At 46.4% G+C, this 26,132-nt stretch overlaps 1 protein-coding gene across 1 annotated transcript in view; it reads right to left on the reverse strand.

The window, feature by feature from the left end:
• The window catches only part of SELENOO (selenoprotein O), a 147,197-nt gene that overhangs the window by 104,919 nt on the left and 16,146 nt on the right, over positions 1-26,132 (reverse strand). The window contains exon 2 of the mRNA XM_069627854.1: positions 19,520-19,723. Within this exon, the coding sequence (XP_069483955.1) occupies positions 19,520-19,723 (204 nt within the window). The remainder of the gene's footprint in view (positions 1-19,519; positions 19,724-26,132) is intronic.

Here is a 26,132-nt window from a genome sequence, read left to right on the forward strand (position 1 = left end):
ACGCAGTTTGACCGATGCAATGGAGTCTAAGGCCTTAGACGAACAAGTTACTTCTTACCTTGTAACGTTCTTTCCATGGGATGTTTCCCTGACGTATTCCTTATTTTTGATACTTTTCCAGCTTGCTGGCCTCGGAAATTTTCTCTGTAGAGGGCACTGCGCATCGACGTCCGCCGAGTCGATGTCCCTCGACGTCACGATGCCCATAAATAGCCACGCGCGGCGTCCGTTGCTCAGTTCCGTTTTGTAGCATAAGAAAAGTCATGCCTGAATTGGTTATTGACCTTGAAGGAGCGTAAGCTGCAACCACAAGGGAAGTATTACTGTGGGATGGATGGGAGGGGCGATAAGGAATACTTCGGAGGAACATCCCATCGAAAGAACGTTACAAGGTAAGAAGTAACTTGTTCTTCGAAGGGATTGTGTCCTCCGACGTATTCCTTATCTTTGATAGATTCCCATAGCAGTGGCATGTAATTGGAGGTGGGAGTAAGAATGTCATGTATCCCTTTACGGATGGACCGAATGTAATACGGCTTTGCCAAATCTGGTCTCTTGACTAGTGGAGGAATCCAGGTTGTAAAATTTTGTGAATGTATGTGCGGACGACCATGTGGCAGCCGCACATATGTCTCTGACCGGTACTCCTCTTTGGAGGGCCGAAGAGGCTACGATATCACTGGTTGAATGAGCCCTAAGATTTTGGGGTGGCTCTTTCCCTGCCAGTATGTAACATTCCAGAATGGCCAAAATAATCGACCTGGAAATGGTTTGTTTTGTTATGGGTAATCCCAACTTGTGACCTGAGTATCCTACAAACAGTTGGTCTGCTTGCCTGATCCTAGCCATTCTGCTGATGTAAAAGCTTAGAGCTCGCCTTGGGTCCAGCCTATGTAGTCTTTCTTCCTCTTTCCCCGGGTGGGGGAGGAGGGTAGAACGAAGGTAAGGTAATTTTCTGAGTAATCTGAAATTCAGAAACCACCTTTGTGAGGAAATTAGGCTTCACCTGTAGGACAACTTTGTCCTTGTGGAAAATTGTATGTGGGGGTTTACAGGAGAGAGCATGTAGCTCGCTCACCCTCCGAGCAGATGTTAGTGCTACCAATAGAACAGTTTTAAGTGTGAGAAATCTCAGCGAACAAGAGTGAAGTGGTTCGAATGGAGTGCCCATTAGGAAGTTTAAGACTAAATTTAAGTCCCATAAGGGAACTTGGAATGGTTTTGGAGGATAAACATTAGTTAATCCCTTGAGAAATTGTATCACTAGAGGTAGTTTGAAATACGATGGTTCCTCCACAGTGCGCTTGAAGATTGAAAGCGCTGCGAGATAGCCTTTTACAGTGCCAACTTGAAGGCCTGAGTTTGCCAAGTAGAGTAGAAACGATAACACCGTTGGTGTACCACATGAAAAAGGGTCGATATTCTCTTCTCTACACCAGCTGCAAAATTTGTTCCAACGGCAGCGGTATAGAGACTGTTGCTGACCTGACGTCATGAGGGAGATCCCAATCCTTGTAACTCACCCTTTCAGAAGCCAAGCGTGAAGGTTGAGGGTTCTGATGTCTGGATGGAGACCTGACCTCCCTTCTGCAGGAGAAGATTCTCTTTGAGTGGAAGACGGATTGGAGGACAGATGGACATATCTAGAAGGTCCGGGTACCACGTTCTCCTGGCCCAGTCCGGGGCAATTAGGATCAAGGTTTTCCGGAATCTTCTCAACCGCCTGATCATTTGAGGAATAACAGGGACTGGTGGAAACGCGTAAAGGAGTGGAAACTCCTATCCACTACGAACGCATCTCCTAGAGCTCCTCTCGGGGGAAATTCCCTTGAACAGAACAGATCACACTTCCTGTTGGTGCTTGTGGCGAACAGATCCACCTGAGGGGTTCCCCAAAGGGCGAAGATCTCTTGAAGGACTTCGTTAGCTAGCTCCCACTCGTGGGAGACTGTGCTCTGCCTGCTCATAGCGTCCGCTGTCAAGTTCTTCTCTCCTGCTAGGTGGACTACCGATAGAGATTCCTTCCTGAATTGCCCAAAACCAGAGCTGCATTGCCTCTCTGCACAGTGGCAGTGACCCTACGCCGCCTCTTTTGTTGAGGTAGTGCATGGCCACCGTGTTGTCCGTCATTAGGACATTTCTCCCCTGTACTGATGGCAGGAAAGCTTTCAGCTCTAGTCCGATCGCTCTCAGCTCCAATAGGTTGATGTGTACTCTGGACTCCGATGGAGACCGACGACCGCTGATGGTCAAGTCGTTGGCATGGGCTCCCCACCCCGTGAGTGAGGCGTCTGCGACTGCTGTTATCTCCGGCCATGGTTGCCAAAACAGTTCTCCTTTCAAGATGTTCTCTGGATAGGCCCACCATTGAAGGTCGCGGGCTACCTTTTCCGGAATCCAGAGGAGATCTGTCATTCTCCCTGAGAATTGCGACCACTGAGTTCTCAGTGCTCACTGAAGAGATCTCATTCTCAGATGAGCCTCTGGCACGAGGAAGATGCAGGATGCCACGAGGCCTAGCAACCTCAAAAAGTCGAAGGCTGGGAGACGTTGGGCATTTCGAAACTTGTTGACCATCTGCAGAATATCTTGAGCCCTCACCTCTGGTGGCAAGGCTTTTCCCATGGAAGTGTCCAAGACCGCTCCAATGAACTGGAGTCTCTGTGATGTTATCATCTGTGACTTCTTTAAAATTGAGGGAGAAGCCCAGTTTGTGAAGGAAGTGGCAGACATAATCTAGCTGGGTCTGAGCTTGTTCCGAAGATACAGCCCTGATCAGCCAATCGTCGAGGTAGGGGTAGACGTGGATCCCTTCCCTCCTTAGACTCGCAGCCACTACCGACATTAGCTTGGCGAGGACCCTCGGGCGGAGGTCAGCCCAAATGGCAAAACTCGGAATTGATAATGAGAGTCGCCAATTGCGAACCTCGGGTATTTCCTGTGTTTGGGAGAAGGTCCAGAGATACCAGCCAGTCCTGGAGCTGGAGGGCCTGAAGGATCTGAGAGAGAGTTACCATCTCGAACTTGTCCTTCCTGAGGAACTTGTTCAATTCTCTTAAGTCCAGGATGGGTCTCAGTCCTCCGTCCTTCTTTGGTATGAGAAAGTAGGGGGAGAGGGGGGGGGGGGGGGGGAAGAGTACCAACCCTTGTTCCTGTCCGCAACAGGTACCGGTTCTATGGCACCTTTCTCTAGCAGGTCTATAATTTCCTGCAAGAGGAGCGGATCTGGAACTTTTAGAGAGCTGTTCCCTGGTGGATGACTCTGAGGGATGTGTAGAAAGGGTAGGCAGTAACCCTGGGCAACTGTCTCCAATGCCCAAGCATCCGACGTAATAGCCTGCCATTCCGTCAGATGGTGAGTTAACCTGCCCCCTACATGTGTTTTGTGTGGAAAGACCTCAGAGTGGTTTGGGGGCGGCTGATGCAGATGCCGGGGGTAAAGAGGCACCTGCTGCTGCTGCGGTCTTAGTACTTTTGACCCGTCCACCTCGGGTGGATCTCCTTTGGCCTCTTTGAGCCGGCTGTCCTCTGTCTTTCCCGAATGCAGAATAATAGCGAAAGGACTTTCCTCTCCCAGAGGTTCCTGAGGGGTGAAAAGGAGTTTGGCAGATAGCAGCTCCTAAAGATTTTGCTGCTGCTTTAGATGTCTGCAACTTTTCCAGACTGTCATCAGCCTTTTTTCCAAATAATTAAGTGCCGTCAAAGGGCATATTCAAAAGTCTGGCCTGTACATCTGGAGCAAAGCCATACTTTCGCAACCACGCATGCCTGCGGATTGTTGTACTTGCCGCCATGGCCCTGCTGATACTGTCAGCGGAATCGATGCCAGTTTGAAATGACTCGCACATGGCATCTTTGCCATCTTTAATAATGTTAAGGAAGGCTTCCTTTTCCTCTCCTTCAGGTATGCAGTCAGCCTCTGATGAAGCACACTGCCACAGTGTGTGACTGAACCTGGCGAGCGTACAGGTGGCGTTGATGGACTTAAACGCCATACTACAAGCAGAGAAGACTTTCTTTGCCATAGAATTGTACCTCTTGTCATCTCTATCCTGTGGGACAGTAGGGTAAGCGGTCCTGCTGCTTGATGAAGTTGCCGCTTGGACCACCAGGCTCTCTGGAGTCGGGTGTTTCGATAAGTATTCAGGGTCAGCAGCAGCTACCCTATACTTGGCTGATAATCTTTTATTGACAGCAGGGATAACTTCAGGAGTTTCCCAGTTAGATGCAATCTTTCTTTGTAAGGCTGTATGGAAGGGGACCACAGGATCCTTCTGTGGACCTTTGTCTAATATCTCTGTCAGGTAATCCTGTTGAAAAACAGGCTAAGGTGCCAACCCATGAATTCAATAATTCTTGCCATCAGGGTTCTATAGGGTGTTTCGGCATGTTCCCCTGGGTCTGGCTTAACAAAATCCACTTCTGGTGAAGTGTCCATCCCACTTGCCTCCTGACTCCTGTAGGTCTTTCAACCTTCTTTCCTCAGAGGTGAAATCCTCTGAAACAGGTAGTGTGGTCCTCTGCAACCCGAAGGTTTCCTGGTCAGAATCTTCCCCTTCTTCATAAATTGAAGATAATCCAGGGTACTCTGACCTCTGAAATGGTATAAAATCCATTTCTAAGGCAGAAGGAGCCAAATTCGTCATTATTGGCCGAGAAAACGTCAATGTCGTCGACGCCAATGTGACAGGCTTCGAAGGCGCCGAAAACGGTGTCGAGAAAACCGGAAGAGTTCTCGAAGAACTCCAGAGGATCGGGATTCTAATCGAGGACATCGACGACGGTCTCGGCGTCGTGTTGGAGGCTCTTGGAATCACCGTTGGCTGTGGAGTAGCCGTGGTCTTCTCTTTCATCGGCGTCGAGTCGATCGACCGATGCGTCGAAGAACCCTTTGACAACGGCGTCGATGGCGCCGATCCATGCGTCGAAGGGACCTTCGACGACTGCGAAGGCGGTGCCTTCTTACCCGATGGCCCGTGGCGCTCTCGGGTGGAATGTTTTGCCGGGTGCTGCGACTCGCGGCGTTTTGATTTTTTGGGTTTATCACCCTCAGCTGTCTTCGAGGGGGTCGAGGCCACGTTCTCGAAGACGCTTAACATTTTCTTCCTGAATTCCTCCCACTCAGCCCGAGAGCTGTGTTTTGTGGGGCAGGAGACCCTTTCTCGGGAAACAGAAGACGAGGAAGGGGATCTTCGACATCTCTTCTTTGAGTGTCTTGATCTCGGCGAATGGTAGGAGCTACTTCGAGATCTAGAGTGGGAATGTTTTCGACGGCGAGGAGACGAATGCCTCGACCGAAGAAACTTTCGAGGAGGTTTTGACTGACTTACCTCTCTCGAGCTTCCCCTTGCGCTCCTTCAAGGCTTTCGCCGTCATGGACATGCAGTCCTCACACTCCAAACAATGGTGCTCGGCTCCCAGGCACCACAAGCAGATCCTGTGTGGATCCGTTATCGACATTTTTTTACTGCTGTCTCGACATTTTTTGAAGCCGGATCGCAGCATTGTCGGTTCCAATGAAGATGCCATCGAGAACGAGTTGGTATATTTCGAGTAGATGTAGATTAGATTATCTGACTGAACTGAGCAACGATGTTCCGAGGCCCCACGAAGCGCGGAACTGAGCAACGGATGCCGCGCGTGGCTATTTATGGGCATGGTGACGTCTGCGCCGATACGGTGGCCGTCGAGGGACATTGACTCGGCGGGCGTCGACGTGCAGCGCCCTCTACAGAATCATTTTCCAAGGCCAGCAAGCTGGAAACGTATTATCAAAGATCAGGAATACGTCGGAGGACACAGTCCCTTCGAAATAGTGTTATTGAATACCTCAACAAGGAGATTGGGGTTGGAGTCACTTGGGGGTAAATTTAGTGAGGGAAGGATATGTGGTATTAGCTTATCCGATGTGATTTTTTTTTTTTACTCCTAGTCGGAAGGGGTGGTGCCATAACTTTATCTTTGGCTATTTGTTTGTTTATTGCTAGAGAAAAGTCAATCAGGTGGTGGACGGTCCATAATTGTGGGGTGACCTTGGTAATAGAGGTTTTGCAGTTCAAGTCAGTGATATATAAAAGTGTGTAAAAGTACACAAATAACACTCACTCAAAGTTTTCTGGTAACAATTATTTAACCTTCAGTTTTGAAATAAGCCTTCTTTAAAAAGTGAAATATGCAACAATAAAAATACACTTCATAACACTTACTCAGGATTTAAGATAAGCAACTAGATACGCCATTGAGATGCTTCATACACACTTCCTACACCCTGAGGTGGCTTCAATTGCTAGGACAGTATTGGCATTTATATATCGCATTTTGTACCTGGTAAAATTCTGAGGTTGTGGAATAGGAACAGGTTAGGGGTTCTCGAAACCTGTGAACACTTTTCGTTCTCCCAATGAAGTCTAGATTAATCTTTCCCAGCAATACAAGTTATGCACCACCTATGACAGTTAGAATCAAAGTCCATGGATCAGAAGAGTCAGCAGGGAGCCAGAAGAGCCAAAGTCAATTTGAGCAATTTCTATGGAGCTGAGGCACTTCTTTAGATGGCACACAGGTCTTGCACAATGTTTTTAGAAAAATAACCACTGTTGGGCCACAAACTGTTAGGCTTGTGAAAGACAGAGCTGAGATCAACTATGCAAGAAATAGCTGCTGCAAGTCTCCAGTGAGAGCATGCAAGCTACAGACAAGAGGTAAGTACCCCTTAGTTAGCACAGTACCTTAGGTTTGAAGAAGATCCAGCTGGCTTCTGTTCTCGTTGCAGTCTTGCAGATCCTGGGACTCAATTGTGGGGACAAGAGGGAGGACGTCTGGAGTACTCCTGCACTGCAGTTTGAAGGTCAGTGGCAGCTACGGGCTCTATTCAGATCAGCGTCACTTTGCAGTTTCAGCTACCGGTAAATAGCACCACTGAGGATCTTGGACACTGGATGAGCTTCCCTTGCTTCTTGAGTCCAGCACTCTGGTGAGTTGACTCGGGCTTGGGTCATCCTGCTTCGGGAGGGTCCTCTGGATCTTCCTGGAGCACAGGTCCGGCTTAAAGACGATGCACTTGATTGTGGGTTTCCTAACCCCTGGCACTAGGTTTCAGCCGCAGCAAAGAAGTACAGCCAGCAGGGAAAGGTCTTTCATCAAACTTCGTCTTGGGGTTAGTTGGTTCCACCAACCTAAGGGAAGAAGTAGCCCGTTCCAGGCTTCTGTAGTCGGGGCAGATTTGGAGTTTCAGCACAGCAGCAGGGCTTCACTGGGTAGTTCAACGGTCCAGGAGGATGCAGCAAGCCTCTCTTCAAGATTCCTTCATCAGATGTTTTGTCCAGTGGTCGACTCTGCCTTCTGTCCAAGAAACCTCGTCTTTTATGCAGGTTTCTCCCACTCATGCACAGCCTAGCTGTCACTCGCACAGCAGCCAATCAGCACTGGGTGCATTCAGGTAACAAAGGAGACTAAGAAAGGGAGGTCGGGCACCTCCCTCGATCCCTGCCCTGACAGACACACTGGAGCCAGAGGCGGGTTTCAGTACTGAAGCCCACCAAAGGCAAAATGTACAAACCGGTTAAACCTGGTTTGGCGCACAGAGTAAAACTCAAAGACCTCACAAGCAAGAAATGGCGAAAAAAGAAGACCGGGCCATGATGACAAAATGGGCACCCGTGGTTGCACTACTGCAGCTGAGGATTCAGCCTGCGATAGAAACACACAATGGTAGGAAAATTAAACCACTGCCACCAGCCATTAATTGTATTGAGGGTAACATAAAATAAGTTACATGAGTAAGTAGGAAAAGGGGTTACTAAGTAACCCCCCCAGCACTCGACATAAGATGGGGTGTGCTGGACCTACATAGGAAAAAGGTAAGTAAAGTCAATTTCCCTTTACTACTCTTGGGAACAGTAGTTCACGCAAGAGAAGGTGTTTAAACCTTATGAGAAATCCAAAGGACTTCTCTGAGACACTGCACTGAAGGTGCTGCGTCACAATACAAAAGTAGATGCCTATGGTGTTTGTCAGACTCCAAAAACAAAGAAAACACAGATTCCAAATCAGATCAAAAATGCATGAGTGTGTGAGAAAAATGTCTCACTCACTCCAGGGTAGAAATTAAAAGTCCTAAAGTCCAGCAAAAGAGCTGAGGGTCTCCAAGGTTGAAGGGAATTAGCACAGAAATGAGAAATCTCCCTAACACTAGCGGTCACTCTTCAAGAAAAAGCTCACACCATCACCTCTATCCCTGCTCTTTTTGAATGTGGGTGTGCGGGAGGTGGGGGGAATTGTCCTGTCCCGTCTTTTGGTCAAAATGTGTGTTCGCGCATCTCAATTTTTTGCCCGGTACAAAAGACAACCTAGTCCTTGGGGTGCAACCCATTTTGGCACCATCTACAAACCAAGACACAAAAATGTAACTGGGAATTCAAGTGTGTCGGAGGCTGAGGTATGATGGGCTTGGGACGTAACCCTTTCAAAGAAGACTTCACTAGTCAGTCTTGAGCCTAACCTTCTGGTTGGTCAGGGATGCCTTAATCATAAGACACATATCTAGCTCCCAGCCTGTTACGCTCACCTGGCTCCCACAGAGGCGTCGATCTGAACTGGACAGCTGCGGTCTCCACCAATGTGACGCGTAGGGCCGAGATGACGGACTGGACTGGCCCACCTAGCTTCATTTGCTTGGCCCGTGGGAATATTCTTCTGCAAATGGAGAAAGGGAATTAACCACCCGTGGAGTTGAGCGTAAATCCGCCCACCCCTGCTGTTCTCCCCACTGATCACCTTTGATGCCCCCCTCTTATAGTCTCACCTGATGGTTTGAAAAGATGAGCTCTCCATCCTGCATTGAGCGCAGGGGCGCGTAGATAACAAGTTGCTTCACTGGCTCGAAGGAATTGGTGAGATCCCGAACAACATTGACTCCGAGATTCCTGTCAAGACGCCGTAAGAATGTAGTTCGTAAGAGTTCAAATGCCTGACTTTCACTCTTGTTCGATTCCTTGCAGGTTGCAGCTTGACCATAGTGAAGAGTTCCTTGTGGAAACCGGTAAAACTCTGGTAAGGATTTGTATTTTTCAACACAGTTCGATAATATAATGTCAATATGTAACCTGTTGCTTTCTCCCTTATTCAGGCGCTGAGAGAAAGTATGAAGTCTCGGGGAATAATACCTCCGGCGGTAAAATCAAGTAAGTCTATAGTGGTGAGGAGGGTTCCCCTTGTTAGTCCCTTTGTTTCACCTTGCTGTCCTTTTGTTTCCCCTTAGGGGCCGGGGTTCGGCGAAGATGCAGTAGAAGCTGCGCCGACCCGAGAAGCGGAATAGTACCCCCGGTGGTAAAATCAGTTAAGTCTATGGGGGGGTAACTAATATTCCTCTGTGTATTCCCTTGGCTCACCTTGCTGTTCTTGCCTTCTCCTTAGGTGCCGGAGTGCGGCGGGAACATGCAGGAGGATGCGGTGGAATGTGAAGATGCTGCGAAGGCCGGTGAGTTCAGCGTGGCGCTGCAGCAGGCGAGGCGACGCGCATAAAATAGCTTCTTTCTTCCAGCTCGAAGGCGCGATGGATCGGGAATTCAGGTAAGGATAAAAAGTATTGCTCTTGTTCTAATCTTTTCTCCTTCTTTCTCCCTTTTTCTAGGAGCTCCAAACTGGAGGCTGGCGTGGCAGAAGGCTGGATGCAGACTTGCAGGCACAGTGAGCGGTACGCTGCTGGATGCAGAATAACGCGAAGCGTGTGCTGCTCTTTGGGCGTGCTTTAAGTAGTCCCAGGTAAGTATTCCTCCCCAGCCCTGCCCGAGTAAAACAATAGTCCCTAAGTAAAGTAGTCCTTTCCAAGCCTCTTTTGGCTTGGAGCTCTTGCAGCATGGTCTGCATCAGGTAAGCTTGTAGCATGGTCTGCATCAGGTAAATTTTAATCTATGAGCCTGGCGCTTATGGCGCCAGGACTGACTCCCCATACGAGCCTGGCGCCATAGGCGCCAGGACTGCACCCAAATAGCCCCTAGCAGGGGTTGTTGGGTTTGCTTGGGATAACTTGATGCCTGCTTCCGGGGTTGCTGGACTTGGTCTGGGTCCCTGGGGGTAGGCATCATGACACAGCCGCAGGACCACAAAACCACTGGCTTGATGCCCATTATAGCACTCATTACACCTCCACAGAATCCCCAGGGATGTTGGGACACCCCCATGGGGACTGGACCGCACCAATCAATGAGTAATATCACAAATAGAAAGCACTTCTTCAATGGCACCGTGCTCCATTTAAAATGCCCTTGTGTCACAGTACCCAATACACTTCTTTCATTGAGATGTTTACCATTCAAGTCTCATCTCCCTAGGGTCACTTCCTCCTCTGCATAGTATTCAGATTAACAAATTATTTAACTATGGCAATGTTCTTTCTACTGGAAGTTCCTTCCACGGGTTCCTCATCTTAGATACATCTATTCTCCTACTCTGCAGCTCTTGGAAATATTTTCACAGCAGGAGGTATTGTGTGCACTGTCGCCGATGGTCATCGAGTCTTCATGACCGGACATGGCGTAGATGCAAGTACAAATAACATGCTCGTCGCCCCGCGACCTCTCTCATTTTTCCCCTTACAGAGCCGTGCTAGGGATTAGAAACAAGGATAGCTCTTCAAGCTTTAAATGAGAGTCATTGTATAATCGTATTAGGGAGCTCCTTAACCATGGGGGTAGGCTGAGCGGAACATCCAGTAGAAAGAATATTACCAGGGGCAAGTAATTTGTTCTTCTAATGGATTGTGTCCTCCTGCGGATTCCTCATCTTAGATAGACTCCTATAGCAGTAAGAGCATTACGGGGAGGGAAGGAGTGAACTTCATGGCAATTATGACGCCACTTGTTGGAGGACAGCCCTGCCAAAATGAGACTCATTTGCGGACACCGTGTCCAGGCAGTAGTGTTTTGCAAACACGTGTCTGGAGGACCATGCAGCGGCTTGACAAATTTCACTTACAAGTACCCCTCTTTGGAGAGCAGAGGTAGTTGGCAGACTTTTAGTGGAATGTGCCCTGAAGCCGTCAGGATTTCTTCACCCACTCTGGTGTAGCATTAAGTGTAACAAAGACTATCCATCTAGAGATGGTTTGCTTCGTTATACCCTTGCCCGTTTTGCGGGCTGGTATACCCAATGAATAGCCGATCTTCCAGCCTGAATGATCTTGTCCTGGTGATGTAGAAACTCAAAGCCTTCTTAAGGTCTATCCTACGCAGCCTTTCTTCCTCCATGGATGGATGGATGGATGAGGAGGAGGATACAAGGCTGGCAAACAAGAACGCACCCCGAGAGTAACCTGAGAGTAAAATGGCGACCAAAGAGGCTATCTTCCAAGTAGCCTCAGAGAACACTAATGCTATGGCTGAAATGGGGAAGCCATGAAAAATATTAACACAAAGTTTAAGTCCCATGCTGGTACCACAAAAAGCGTTGGAGAGGTGGTGTTAGACTTGTTCTGGCATGCGCATACAAATGGATAGCGCTGCTAAATAGACCTTGATGGTGGCGACCTGAAGGCCCCATCTTTCCAACTGAAGGTAGGACAACACCCTTGAGGCATCACATAAAAAGTGATCCACAACCTGTGCTCTGCACCAGCTGCAACAAAAATGTCTAACGGCAGTGGTAGACCGCTTTAGTTGCTGGCCGCCTGACCGAAAGTAACAGTTCCATCAGGTCTTCCAGAAAGTTACAATCCCTGCATCGTAGCTTTTCTGAATGCAGGCGTGCAGGTATATGCTCGGGTGAAGAACTAGCGCCCCTCCTGAGAAAGGTCGTCTGTTCTCCAAGGATGATGACGTGGAGGACAGATGGCAATGTCCAGAATGTTGGGGTACACGTTCTCCTGGCCCAGTTTGGGGCAATTAGGATCATGGTTACTCCGTACCTCTTCAACCACCAGAAAAGCTCACAATTCCTGTTCACACTGGACGCAAATAGATCCACTTGAGGAGTTCCCCAGAGGATGAAGATCTCTAGGAGAACCTCCTGGCACAGCTCCCACTCGTGACAGACAAAGCCCTGCCTGCTCAAGGTGTCCGCTGTCGTATTCTCCTTCCCAGCGAGGTGAATTGCCAACAGAGGTCTTGTTCTGCAACGCCTAGAGCTGCACTGCCTCTCTGCACAGGGGGAGTGACCCTATGCCACCTCTCTTGTTGATGTGTACTGCGTAGCACTGTGTTGTCCGTCATGATCAGGATAGTCTTCCCCTGTATGGAGATCAAAAATGCCATCAGCGCCGGCCTACTCACCCTCAGCTCCAACAAGGTTATGTGAAGTTTTGTCTTCACTAGGGACCACAACCCACACACCGTCAGTTCATTCAGTTGTGTGCCCCAGCCTTTCAGAGAGAAGTCTGTCGCTACGGTCGACTCTGGCCACTCTGCCCAAACGGTTCTCCCACCATCACATTCTCTGTGCAAATCCACCACAGGAGATCCTGAGCGACTCTGCTCAGAACTTTAATAAAGTCTGTCATACTGCTAGAGAACAGTGACCATTGAGACCCGAGGACCCATTTGAGCAATCTCATTCTCAACCAAGCCGCTGGCACCAGGAAGATGCAGGATGCCATAAGGCCGAGCAACCGTAGGAAGTCTAGGGCTGGCAGGTATGAGGTGTGCTGGACTTTGGTGACAATCTGCAGGATGTGTAGAGCCCTCTCCTCAGGACGAACCTCAGGTAGATCCTGTGCTTTAGGTTGGCATATGGAAGTAAGTGTTCCGTAGGTCGAGTGACACCAACCAATCCTCAATTTCTAGGGCCTAGAGGTTCTGCCAGAGTGTTAGCATCTTGAATTTGTTTTTCCTTTCAGACCAAATAATTGTTTGAGTACCAACTGCGTTACTTTCCTGTCTAGGTACCAGCTCTATGGCGCCCCTTCTCCAGAAGGGAGGAAACCGCTTGCAGGAGCAGTAGGTCTGGAACCGGTATTGGTCTGACCAGAGGTGGGCAATCTGCCAGGCGCTGGGAAAATGGAAGGTAGTAGCCTTTGGAGACTACCTGAAGCACCCATACGTCTGAAGTAATGGCCCACCATTCTTGCGAATGGTGAGACAGATGCCCCCTTGTAGGTATAGAGTGGCAGAAATCCTTAAAGCGGTTTTGCGGAAGGGGCTGCACTGGAGGGAACAAGATGCCAAGGAGGTCTGCATTTTCTCTCTTCCTCTGGAAAATTGTCTCGGACTTTGACGGGCGGCAGACTGTTTAGCTTTTAGTCCATAATTGTAACAACAAAAATACTTGCCCCTCCATTGAGCGGAAGGTTGAGCAGGTTTATTTATTTTTGCATTTATATAGCGCACCAAACCCTCAAGCATCACAGTGCTCTTACATACATGTTACTCTTAGTGCATAAGTTACAGTTATGGCAGAGTTACAGCACGTGGTGCAAGAGCTACTGTCAAAGTACAAGTAGAACAATGTTAGACATATTCAGTAGTTGCAGGTAGGTACAAGTTCAAAGGTGGCGCAGGCCGCCAAGTGTCAATTCGTTAGTTGCATAAAGGTACAAGTCAAGAAGCGCACAGGTTGCCAAATGTCAAATCCAAGTTTGCGTATAGGTATAGTTCAAGAACAGCACAGGCTGCCAAATGTCAAATCAAAGGTTGCATATAGGTATAATTCAAGGACAGTGTAGGCTGCCAAATGTGAAATCCGATGTTGCATGTAGGTACAGGTATATCGAAGGCTGCCACAGAGCAATAATAGTTACAGTAGATCAGCATATACAGACTGGCACAACCTAACCTCCTGGTGGGGGAGGTGCTGTTTCCAACAAGCGAGAAGCCATAAGCAAGAAAATTGCATTTGCAGTCCTGGCTGCCTAAGTCTTAGTCGGTAAATTACAGGCTATAACATACATAGCAAAGGCTAAGTTAGACACCGTAGGTAGGATGCAGATTATTACCTGTGCAACACATGGCTAGGATATTAAATTCGTTGTGTAGGCTACTTGGTCACAAAATGATGCAGGATGATATATTTGCAGCGTAAGGCTGAGTTGATCAGGATGCTAGCTGGTAGCAGCTGCTACGCAAGTCGTAGTAGGTAGGGTTATTGCATGAAATTCCTTTGGTGTCACATGGACGCATCAGACGTGAGACAAATAACAGACGAGAATGTTACAGCATAACCAGCAAATGCAGAAGAACATTTGAATGTAGAAGCAGATGGGGTGGGGAGTGTGGAGGGTGTTGCCTTATGTGAGAAACCTGAAGGTGTCTATCACCCACTAGTCCCCGGGGATCCGTCATCCAGCTGGCCAGGACACAGCCATCGCTATTGGATCCAGTTCATGGGGGTGGACCAGTGTGGGAGGGGGTCTTCGGGGAGTGGAAGTGGGACACCGAAGGGTGAGACACAGTATCCCCTTCCTTATGACACCTTTTCCCCAGCCTGTCCAGTACGATATTTAGAAACTACCCCCCCCCTTTTCCAACCCAGACACTTTTTCACACTGTGAGCAACAATGGACTAAAACCAGAGCCGTTTACCGGACATGTCCCAATACAAGGATCAGGCAGTGTCAGGCAATTGCCGACAACTACACACACCCGACAGCCCGTTCCCTTCCCCATAGGGATAAAAGGCAGGGCACAAGAGCACACTGAGCAAGGCCAAACACACAAGGAAGCAGCTATTCCCGGACCGCAGCTCAAACAGAGGAGAAAGGCGGCGAGACCTGAAAGGAAGTCAAGGAGGGAGTTGCCCTTGCTTTTCCAACTAAGACCTACAAAGGAAACATAAAACCGGGAACCGCAGCTGGCAAATGGTGTGACGGATGTCAGCGATACATGGAACCCTCCCGCACTGGTAGCCAGGGTGGGGAGACGCGGTTGCCATTATCATACCGTCCTTGACTCCAGCGGCTAAAGAAGCGCCAACGAGTTCAGCACAGCTGGTGAGTAGGAAGAACCTGATAGTGGACCAGACTGTCAGGCTCAAGGTTGCAGTGGCAACATTAAGAAGATTAACAGACGGAGGTCTTTTTATGAACAAACTTGGCATCAGAGATAGAGTGGTCCGGCACCACATGGGGCGCTCATTCGAAGGTCTCTAGCTGGAACCCCACTACTGAACAAAGAGAATGTGGAATTACAAAAGTATTGAAACTGCAAGTACCAAGAGGCCATAGGGAAGGCCAGCGTGAGGTGTCAAGGTGGTCCTACAAGGGTGAAGCCAAACCCCTTGTACAATCTGAACCCGACACGTTGCAGATGTTTTGACGATTGTGAAATTGTGAACCCGATTGAGGGGACTGTGAAACAGACGTTTGCGCTCGGCTGAGGGGAACGCTGTGCGAACCGATTTCGTGAAGCCCGTACTTGCCATGGGCTAACAGTGACCCCAGCGAGAGAAGATTGCACTTCGGAAGTCGCAGTTTAAATTGGCAAGTGTTTTGAGAGGCTGATGCTGAAAGAAGGATCAGAACCCGGCTGAGGGGATCCTAGGGTGAAGAGTAATCGCCCCATGTCAAGGTTAGCAGAAGGAACTTTTGTTTTGTTGTTTTTGGCATATCAGGCCCATCTGAAGCAAGAGACTTTGCATGGGAAGAGACTTGGGCACAAAAGGCCCCGATATAGAGAAAAAGGAACTGTAAGCTTGTACCAGAAGTGTGCTGTGCTCAAGAGTCCTGCCTTGTCCCGTGCTGAAAAAATTGGGAAGGGAGACCCCAACCAGAACATCCTGACTTCTCATTTTGTGAAAACCTCTTTTCTTACTGACATTATCCCACACTATTTTGTAGCATAGCGGTAATGATTGGCAATAGGTTTTTTAGTATAGGCCCTTTTGACTAGACTCCACCAGGACTGTATTATTATTTGATGGTCGTAGCTTGCTCCCATCTTAGACTTCGGTTTGGATTAGGCGTTTATCTCATCCATTTTACAGTTTAATAAACACCCTTGAACTGTGATCACTTGTGTCTATCTTGCTTTGATATTTGATACCACGCCCGATACCATGCCTTCCTTACACCTTATCGCTGCACCTAAAGCCTTGGATGCCGGCAATTTTTCCAAGGCTGTCACTTGCCTTTTGACCAAATGGATGCGTGCGTCAAAGGGCAGGTCAAGTGCTTTTGCTTGAGCGACCTGCACAAACCCTAACTTTGAGCCAGGCGAATCTTCGCATTACAGAACTTGCAGCCATAGAGCTTCTGAAATAATCGGCTGTGTCAAGTCTTGACTGAAGGGACTGGGACATGGCTTCCTTTCCATCCTACACTATGTTGAGGAAAACGTTCCTCATTTCACCCTCATGGATGCGCTCAGCTGCCTTAACTGTAACAGACCATAGTGTAGGTCAATACTTAGTCAGAGCACATCAAGCATTAACTGCCTTAAGGGCCCTACTGCCAGTGTCAAAAGGCTTTTTTGCTTACGTGTCATAACACTGGCCATCCCTGTCAGGGGTAAGGCTGGATAGGCGCTAGCCTTGTTGCCCACAGTCGCAGCCTGTGCTACCAGACTATCGTGTGCTGGATGTCTGGTTAGAAATTCTGGTAGGATAAGGCTGGTCTATACATGTTAGAAAAATCCTTGTGGAATCCTTGTGTAGAATGTCTGTCAGGTCACATTCCGTTATGTAACCAGGTGGGGGGCCCCAACCTAAGGCATCCATTTCCTTAGCCATCATTTGCCTTTATGCCACATTAATACGGGCTCCAGGATCTCCCTGTGGGAATTCCAATACAGGAGAGGCGTCCAAGTCACTTGCATCATGCAGGGCTATGGATAGATCAGACAGCCTCTTTTTCTCATCCTGAAACTCTTCAGGGTGTTGAGGAAGGCCCATGGGTTCTAACCCGAACAGAAACAGGTCTTCATCCTCATCAGAAATGTCCTGTAAAGGAGGACATAAAATCCCTTGTAGCTTTTTGAATACATTTACTCAAGGGAACCGATGGAATTTTTGCTCCCCAATTCCGACGGTGCCGATGAACTTTGAGGAATGCTTCAGCCTCCGATGACATGGACAGCCCTTGAATCGAGAATTCCACTGGTCTAGGGCAAGGTGGTTGATGAGCAGACTTAGGCACAGTGGTCTTTTTCCCAGAGGAAGAGAGAGCGGGCAGACCTGCTTTCTCGAAAGACTACATCATTTTGATGCAAAAATCTTCCCACTTCTCTGCCGAGGTGGATTTAGACATAAACGTACCCGTCTCTCTGTGGAGGAGTCTGTTGACGAACGCTTCCTCCTTCTCTACTTCTTCAACAAGGAAGAAGAATGACGGGAGGTCCCTGCTCGAGTGAGATCTTTTACTGTGTTCCTTCGACCAATTTTTCTCCTTCTCTGGCGAGTTATCAGCCATGGAGCTCTTTTCATTGGGTCAGATCTTCGCCGGCATCGTACTAGGGGACGAGCAACCCAGGGCCAATTTGAAGGCTCTCCCCTTTAAGGCTTTAGGTGTCATAACCGGACAAGCCGCAATTCGCCACAATGTGGTCAGAACCGAGGCACCACAGAAACTCTGCGGATCGATGAGTGACATTTTTGTGCAGCAATTGCAGGATTTCTAGAGTAGACCTGTTGAAAGAATCTGCTAAAATTCGACAGAAATAACGGCGTCAGAGGATTTCTCTGAGGCAAAGTTGCTAAGTCGCGTGCTCCGCATTCAGAAAAAAAGGAATTGAGGTCACTGGCCGCAGAGCATGCTATTTCTACCCGTATCAATGTCATGTCCAGTCACGAAGTTGACTCGGCCATCGACGCCAGTGCACACAAGGCCACTTGCTGGGAAAAAGTTCCTGAAAGCTGCAAAGCAGAAGAATAGATATTTAAGATGAAGAATCTCACTAAAGCGTATTCTGGTAGGCATTTCCTACGGCTGTTGCACCATAACACGCAAGTCTGAAAGACATTTCTTTATAGAACATTTTACAGTTGATAATGTCATCCCAGGGCTGGAGCATTGCGTACATTTTCAATTGTGATCAAGCAGCCAGCTGGAGCCTCTTGCACAGTGCACCGAAACATGTGTTTGGGACAGGATTGGTTAGTAGAAGAGGCACCTCTTCAAGGCAAGGGATATCCCGATGCCCATGTCCTACTCATTCTAGCAGGGTCCTCTTCATGGCTCATTCCAACACAGTATTCTAATGCACAACTCCTTGCAGGGGCAGTGCATGAGCCAATACCTACTGCGACAGAGTAATGGTAATTTCCACCTAGAACATAATGAGGGCCAATTCCTTTTAGTGTTAATCGTAGCAGTATACGCAGACAGGGACTCAGTCCCATGGGGAAAATACACGTTTCTAGAATGTATATAACTTCCAAGACGGAGGGGGTCCTAGATCACTTATTTTCAGGTCCTCAATTAGGCTAAAACCAAGTTCGTTATGGTAAGGCAGAGGGGCTGTAAAAATGCCACAACTTCACACCCACGCAGTGACATAGTGAGCACTTGTTCAAAAACAGACTCAGTCGCAAAGTGTGTATGTAGTAGCCAGGTGACGATCATCGGGCATAAAGCACTTCTGTACACACTGAAGTGGGCCCAGGGAGAATGAAAACACAACAAACACATAGTAAGCCATCAGCTCTGTAACCTTAACTGGCTTGTAGGTACATTTGTGTGGTGTTAAAGGACAGCAGACAAGAACACAGAATAGAAGAAAAATAGACTACTGGAGGGACAAACTTAAAACTTTTTTAAAAAAAATGGCACTTTGAAGCCATAAACTGATGTCATTTCTGTAAAAGCAGAGGTTGGGTGTTGATGCAAGAAGGGACAGTGACACAGAATATTGCTGCATGGGCATGGAGTGTTTTTTTGGCAGGTGGAAAGGGTTGATGCGAGAGGACCGGCTGCACTGTCTGTTGGCCAATTGGTAGTTGTGTTTACAGATAATCATATCCATACAGCTTGATGTCTTAGCCTCATCGTACTGCGGATATCTTTTAACCTCTGGGGGAAAGTAATTTGGCTTGCCCTCCATTTAAAGCAGCAACTGATTTTGTGCTAGTGTCATCCTGATATTGGAGATGTTTCTATATTCTATATGAAATCTTTTGAGGTGGGGCTTCAAAAATAATATTTCACTGATGAATACAATGTTTGCTTAACATAAAGCAATCAAGATCAATCAGATTAGCCAACACGATACAGCACCAGCTCTCATTTATTTTTGTACTAATTTTCGGTTATATTTTATTGCACTTCGCTCATTGGACAAAGCATACATATTCAGCAAATCTTAGCGAGGCATGGAATTACAGCTGAAGAAGAAACTGTTCTTTCATAAGCGAGCTGTGCTTCTGAATTTGGAGTGGATGGCTTACAGGTTGTTCGTTTCCCCTGACATGGGGCAAGATTACACTTCATAAGTTTAAATGGCAGCTTGACTACACAGCAAATTTCAGTACCATTAAATTAGGTAATGACATTCTTCTCGCGTTAAGATGCAAATAGAAATCAGAATGAAGCACTATATAAAATACTGCCATGTCCTAAAAGGTCCCTCTTTGGACCAATAACTAGTTACAGAAAACATACCTTAAAAATGTTGAAGCTATGCGTACGACAACTGTGCATTTCTCATTCTTTGGATTTCCATCATAAAACACATCGCGGACAACTGTCGAATCGGAGGTGACGCACGACCCAGCTCTTGTTGTGGGAATGCCTAGGTGGAACATCGCCTCGCTGCACAGAAACTCACGAATGCTCGATCGCAGCACCTTACGGCCGTCCGCTTGCCTGTGAACAAGAACAGTAACAATGGCATTAACCTTATTCAAAATAAAATGCTTCAGTCTCATGAAAAATAAAATATGTACTATCAGCTACCAATAAATAAGTTATTTAAGAACATGTGCTCACAAACGAGTTAAACCTCTACAATGCATTTACCCACATTGATCTTCTGTGTACCAATCCATCCAAAAGGATATTTCAGAATCCAAAGAGTTAATTTTACTAATAACTGCCACTGTTGTGCCTGGAAAACGCTCATTGTCTGGCTTTTCAGATATTCGCTGCCAAAATGCAAAATGCTCTTCCTGTAGACATTCGTCGTTCTACTACTGTATTTCAGTTCAAAAAGCGCCTCAATTATTATTATGATCTGCCAATGGTTTTTGATTTGCGGTGCAACGTTGCGACCATTTCATTGCAGTTTTTAGTAATGCGTTTCTTCATATTTTTGCATTTTTTTAAACAAAGTTCATTGTCTAGTCCCAGTCCACCTCCGTGTTGGGGCATGAATGACTGGTGCAGATCCTTACCATTGGTGGGCTTGGACTTAATTCCAGCCTGGATTTGGACAGGACTGCTGCAGCCATCGCTTCAGATCAGCGTTGGAGTCCAGAATCCCTCTTAGAAGAACAACCGACTCAAGATCCGAAAACAACTCCTGAATAGCCCTTGTATCCATTCCTGCGTCTGGCCTGGTGAAGTGCTGTCGAACTACCTGATTTCCAAAGACCCTGAGCTGTGCTTCAGTCCTTTGACTAGTGGGACCAACTAATCTCAACGCCATTGAGGATCCAGCCATCCTGAGCCTTTGTAAGTGTCCCTGGACCACCCAGTTTACAGACTAGCTCTCTTGAGGGTTACCCTGCCAGAACCATCCCCGTTCTGCGGTTTCATCAAGAACTTGTAGTACAAGTCGCCTTTCCTCTGAATTGAAGCATCCCAGGATTAAGGGTTCCTGTCCTGGAGGACCTTCTGTGACTGCAACTGAAAGGACACTTGTCATCACCTGTGTTAGGATACCGTCGCTGGAACTCAACTTTTCCCGTCCTGTGAAGTGTACCAAAGAGGCCTGCATTGTGCTTTCTGCATTTCTTGAAAGACGGAGGTTGCAACTTGCAGCTGCACGCGACCAGAAGATTCCTCAAACCTGCAACTCCTGAGCACCTCTCACTAGAACAAAGGGTGGAGGATCGCGCCCCTAGATGACCCACAAAGATATCTGGGGAAATTCAGAGTGTGTGCCTGTACCCCCTGTCCTCCATAGGGTAACAAGTCACTTTGTCTCCTGTCTCGCCTCCACTCCTCTTTGGTCGTCAAAGCTGGGTTGGTTATCCTGTCCCTGGGATAGCGTTGGGTCTGGAAGGAGAGTACTTAACTTTTTACTGGTAAATTGTTTATCTTTTGAATTAGTTTGAAACTAATTATCAACACAATCCCACTGCATCCTTCCTACAGAACCCGCATTCTGGTGGGAAACGCTGTGTTGAACCCTGTGACCTTTGGGCACAAGGCCCAATTCATCTTCGGGTTTGGACTTCTAAAGATAAGATATTGAACTTGTGATTGGTTCCCATCACTACTCCATCTATTCTACTGACCTGCACTGCTTCAGTAAATTATTTGGTGAAGTATAGTAAGTGTACATACTAGTGATGTTATATGTTTGTATGATAGGGTATTGTGTGATTTTACTACCTGTATTTCATTATTCAGTGTGTTCCAAGTCCTAAATAAATAACTATTTCAATAACAGACTGTCTAAATTGAATAATTGTGTCCACTCATTGCCCCTAATCCCACTCACACTCCCCTTAGACCAAGCCTTGACTTCTCTCTGTTGCTACTTTGATTGGGTTTTGGCTAACATCTCAGAGCTCCCTGTTCATCATAACAAGGGTGGCCTCCTAAAATCTGTCCACCAGGCCAGAATCTAGAAATCAATCTCAACAATAACCAAGCACTGTCTCCAAAGTTCCAGGATCTTTACATAATCAACACTTTGTTAACTTTAACATTTTTCAATCTAGGTCCCATTACTTCTATTGTTTCTAATATATGCAACCTAAATTTAATTAGCAGACATATCTGTATCTAGGAAATATCTAATATAAAATTGCATCAATTATCTTGCCACATATTGTAAATACTGTTGAGTCTGTCATTTTGTTACCAGTATTTCTTTTTCAGTCCCACAGTTTTGTTTTCCGTTTGAAATCCTTTACTATTACTCCCAAAGATAAACTATCTTTAAAGCAAAAATAATTTCTATACATAAAACATCTCTAAATTGTTTACATTCTAAATTATTACAATGGTATAAAGTGTTCCTTTTGATCCAAGTAACTATCTTTCTCTGCATTCATAATTACTTTAAGGAAGCAAGTGCCTTTCTGATCATTAATTCAATGTTCAAGAAAGCTAATCCCATTTAACATCTTAATACTGCTTTTGGATTATTCTTAGGAACTAAGAGTACGAAAATGAGTCTTCCTTTTTATTAAGTTGGGGCTCCACGGCTGATATCAATGTTTCAATACCACAGATATGTTTTTATTTAGATAGTGTCAAAGACACCAAGGAAAATCCCCCATATTTTCCGTCTAGTCCCCATGCCACTGCTGCCCCTTTTGACCCTCTTCTGCATTATGAAGCGATTATTAAACTCCAAGCTTAAATATTTATATTCATTAATTACCTCTAATTGAATGCCCAATTTTTGTACCTGTGGCTTTGATTATGTAGTGGTAGTTTTTCATTTATATAGCACCTTTATCCCATTAGTATGGTATCAACGCGCTTGTGGTGGGAACGCCCTTATGTCCAAGGTATGGGGAAATTGTCAGAGTGCTTAGAATGCGTGTGTGAATTTGGTCAAGATAGGGAGTTAGGTGGTCTGGCCAAGCTCCAATAAGCTACCCATGAAGGTCAAACATGTGGATGGGTACTGAAGTGGTCAGGAGAGTGCAAAGTGAAAGCAACTCATTATGTGTCCAATTAGACCGAATTTTGTTGTAGGGCGTCGCTGCATGGTGGGTAGCTGTGTAAAGCGCTTTGGATAAAGGCACTATATTAAAAAGTTCAAGTGACGATTTATGCCAAGGTTTAATGATGGGGATTTAAATGTACTCAATTCTGACCGGTCCTATGTTCTTACATAAACTTTCTTCCCAATTTCTCTAGTTCAGACGACCTGAAATCAATTTTTTGGGTTATGTTCGGTAGATTTTCCATTTTAATGTGAAAACACCTTCACCTGTGAGTGTTAGGACAGTTTTTCTTAGGTTCACGCAAGGGGCTTTATAAAACTATACCTTGAACAATAGAGTAAACTCACTCTTAGTATAGACCTGCACTGCATAATTTGGTAGCTTGGACAGAGCAGTCCGGCTTATTTTAGGAGGGAGAGAGGGCTGTAAATAGGTACAAAGAACCCATAGCATGCATGTGGTCCAAAGAAACACTGATACACTTATGTATTGTAAAAATAATGGTTTATTTTATGTATACGCAGGCAAAGAATATTCTTTAGAAAGGTAAGAACTATTATCATTCATAAGCGCAATTATTAAAACCAGCCCAATACTTATGGTGTGCAAACCAAAGTATAAATCTTATTTAGAATAGCAGTATTCAGTTCAAGGCGAGTAAAAACTAGCGTTGCACATTTTGAATGGCAGTATGTTATTGAAGGGAGCAAAACACATTAATAGACTTTTAGAATGACTATGTAATTCAAGGTAAGCAGACCCTATTGGTAATAAGCTATGTTACTTATCCAGTCTCAGGAATAATATAGTTACACCAACAATGTTACAGGTACGTACCTTGCAACATATGCAACTTATTCTTCTCTCTGGAATGATACAGTTACACAAACATTACTTTTCAGAATAGTGGAACATAATCTAAAGGTAAGCAAGAACTTTACTTTTCAGAGGTTCACTTCATGGATAACTAAGAACTCTTGATGACACATTTACAATGGCAATAAGCTACTCAAGGCAAGTAAAACGCTATTTGTAATAAACTCTTGCACTTATCCTATTTCAGGAATATGTAGTTATACCAATGTTACTTTTCAGAAGAGTGGAACACAATTCTAAGGTAAGCAAGAACTAGGCAGTAAACAGTTCAAGGTTAAGTAAGAACCTAATGTTACACATTTAGAATGGCAGCATGCTATTCAAGGGGAGTAAAACCCTACTGGTAATACACAGTTATAATTATTCCAGTTCCGAAATAATACAGTAATGCCAACTCTTACTTTCTAGAATAGTGGAACAATTCAAAAAGTAAGTAAATAACTGTGTATACTTTTCAGAATGGCAGCAATACCCAAGTAAGAACTTTAACATCTTCTTTCAGGATAATCTGTTCCAGCACACCTTAGCAAGTAAGTACTTTGCAACACTTGTTCAATTACCTAGTCAGAGGCCTTATGCTCTAAATGTCCTTCCCTATTCTAAGGCATGATCTCAGAAGCAGAAGAGGGACACTGGCCGTCCAGATGCCAACAGTAGGAAGGTCAGGATAGGAGACTGATGAAGGAAAATCAGAGTTCCAGAGGATTTCTCATCCAACAAGTACAGACTTCAGCGTTAGTAAAAAGCGTTCAGGGACTTTGTAGAAGGCTCCCTATGTGCATTTCAGCGTTAGGCCTGGGTGAAGGCAAACTCCCAATCACCACCATAGCCACACAGGAGCCATACAAGACTTTAGGCAAGGATTACACTTTGCCACACAGTACCTCAGCGGTGAAGAAGAGCTTGCAGACAGACGCGTTCACGATGCAGCAGCACAGGACCCGGTCTTTGTATTATTTGTGGTGTTGAAAGAACAGACGCTAGATGGGAACTTGCAGCAACAGTCGACAATAAAGGCTCCCAACAAAGGATTCTTAAGGTGCTTCCGCAGCTCTGTGATTTTGGCACCCTTTTTGAGGTGCCAGATGAAGGACGGTCGTCACTGATCGGACTCGCTATCTTGGTCCAGCACTCTGGTGAGGGGACTTGAAGGAGTGGAATCGGGTCTCTGGAGGTACAGCAGGAGTCCACCAAAGCTTAAGCAAGATTTTCTCTTCAAATAACGTTGCTCAGCACTCAGGCTCGAGGTCCAAAGGTATTGGCGGTTTGCAGCCCAGGAAAGTCACAGGTTTTGGGATGGCTCCAAATGCAGTCTTCTTAAGACTGATGAGTCCCAACAGTTTATGGGTCGGAGTAGTCTTCAGGACTCCTCGGTCACATCAAAGAAGTGGTCAGCACAGGCAGCGGTTACACCACAGAAATCTCTGGGAGTAGCTACAGTAGTCCGATCTTCTTCAGAGGCTCTTCTGTTCCAGTGGTCGACTTGTCTTCAGTTCCCAAATACAGGCCATATATACAGGAACCCACACAACCTCTGCAAACTCTCCCAGCAGTTTACAGAAAGGTGCGAATGGCTGTCCAAATCGGGGCAGCCAACCCCCAAGTGGGGATTGTCAGGTTAGATTTCATTTCTGTGCTAAATCTTCCTCACCTATGAGATCCCCAGAACTTTTTGCTGGACTTGTGGTTTCTTTTTCCATGTTACTAAGTGAAGAGAAACCTTTTTCCCCACTCATCCATTTGTTTACTCTTTTTATGGGTGTCATTTTGCTGACTCTCCATAGTGTATTCTTGGATATATGCTTTCCTATGATTTCTTTGGGCATCTACATTTATTTATTGCGGCACACATGTTACATGCAGTGTGGCTGTGTTGCCCCTTGGGGCTTCCCTTTTTGTTTTCTCTCGACACCTTTTAGAATTACTGTTCAAGGGTAGAGAGGAATTTTCATCACCTTTACATTTTATATAGTGAGACCAGCACACCCCACCTTGTGTGGAGCGCTGGGTAGATACAGGTCATCCCCTTTCTCACTGCTCCAGTAACATTGCTGTCACTGTGACAAGCTAACTCTTATGGCTAGTGGAAGTGGACATACTATAATGACTTGTGTTACTATTACACGCAGGCTGTCAAACCAGCCGTGTTAATGCACGGAAGGGCCACCATTCATCTAGAATGGTGGCTTCTATCTTTTTCTGCCATTCGTAGTGTGCTTGTCCTTTCTTGGGTCTTCTGTCGTCCTGAGTGTGGGGGGTTGGGGCGGACAGGGGGTCATTATTGAGGTTTTGTCTTCAACAGGAACCCTTTGTGCAGACCTCCGAGGTGTGTGTGAAGGCAGGAAGTGATGGAGGAATCCGAAACTACAGCCCTTTGACTTTTAGTGTGCCTGAGTAAACTAGTTTCCACTGGGGGAGCTGGCTGTCCTGATTGGACAACTACCTGCCCCTTTCTGTAAACTGCAGGGAGAGTTTGCAGATGTGTGTGGGTTCCTGTAGAACCGTCCAATTCTGGAAGCAGAGCACACGTCAACAACTAGAGAGAAATC

Source organism: Ambystoma mexicanum, chromosome 12 (assembly GCF_040938575.1).
Source record: "Ambystoma mexicanum isolate Mex_15411 chromosome 12, UKY_AmexF1_1, whole genome shotgun sequence".
In the NCBI taxonomy this organism is placed as follows: Eukaryota; Metazoa; Chordata; class Amphibia; order Caudata; family Ambystomatidae; genus Ambystoma; species Ambystoma mexicanum.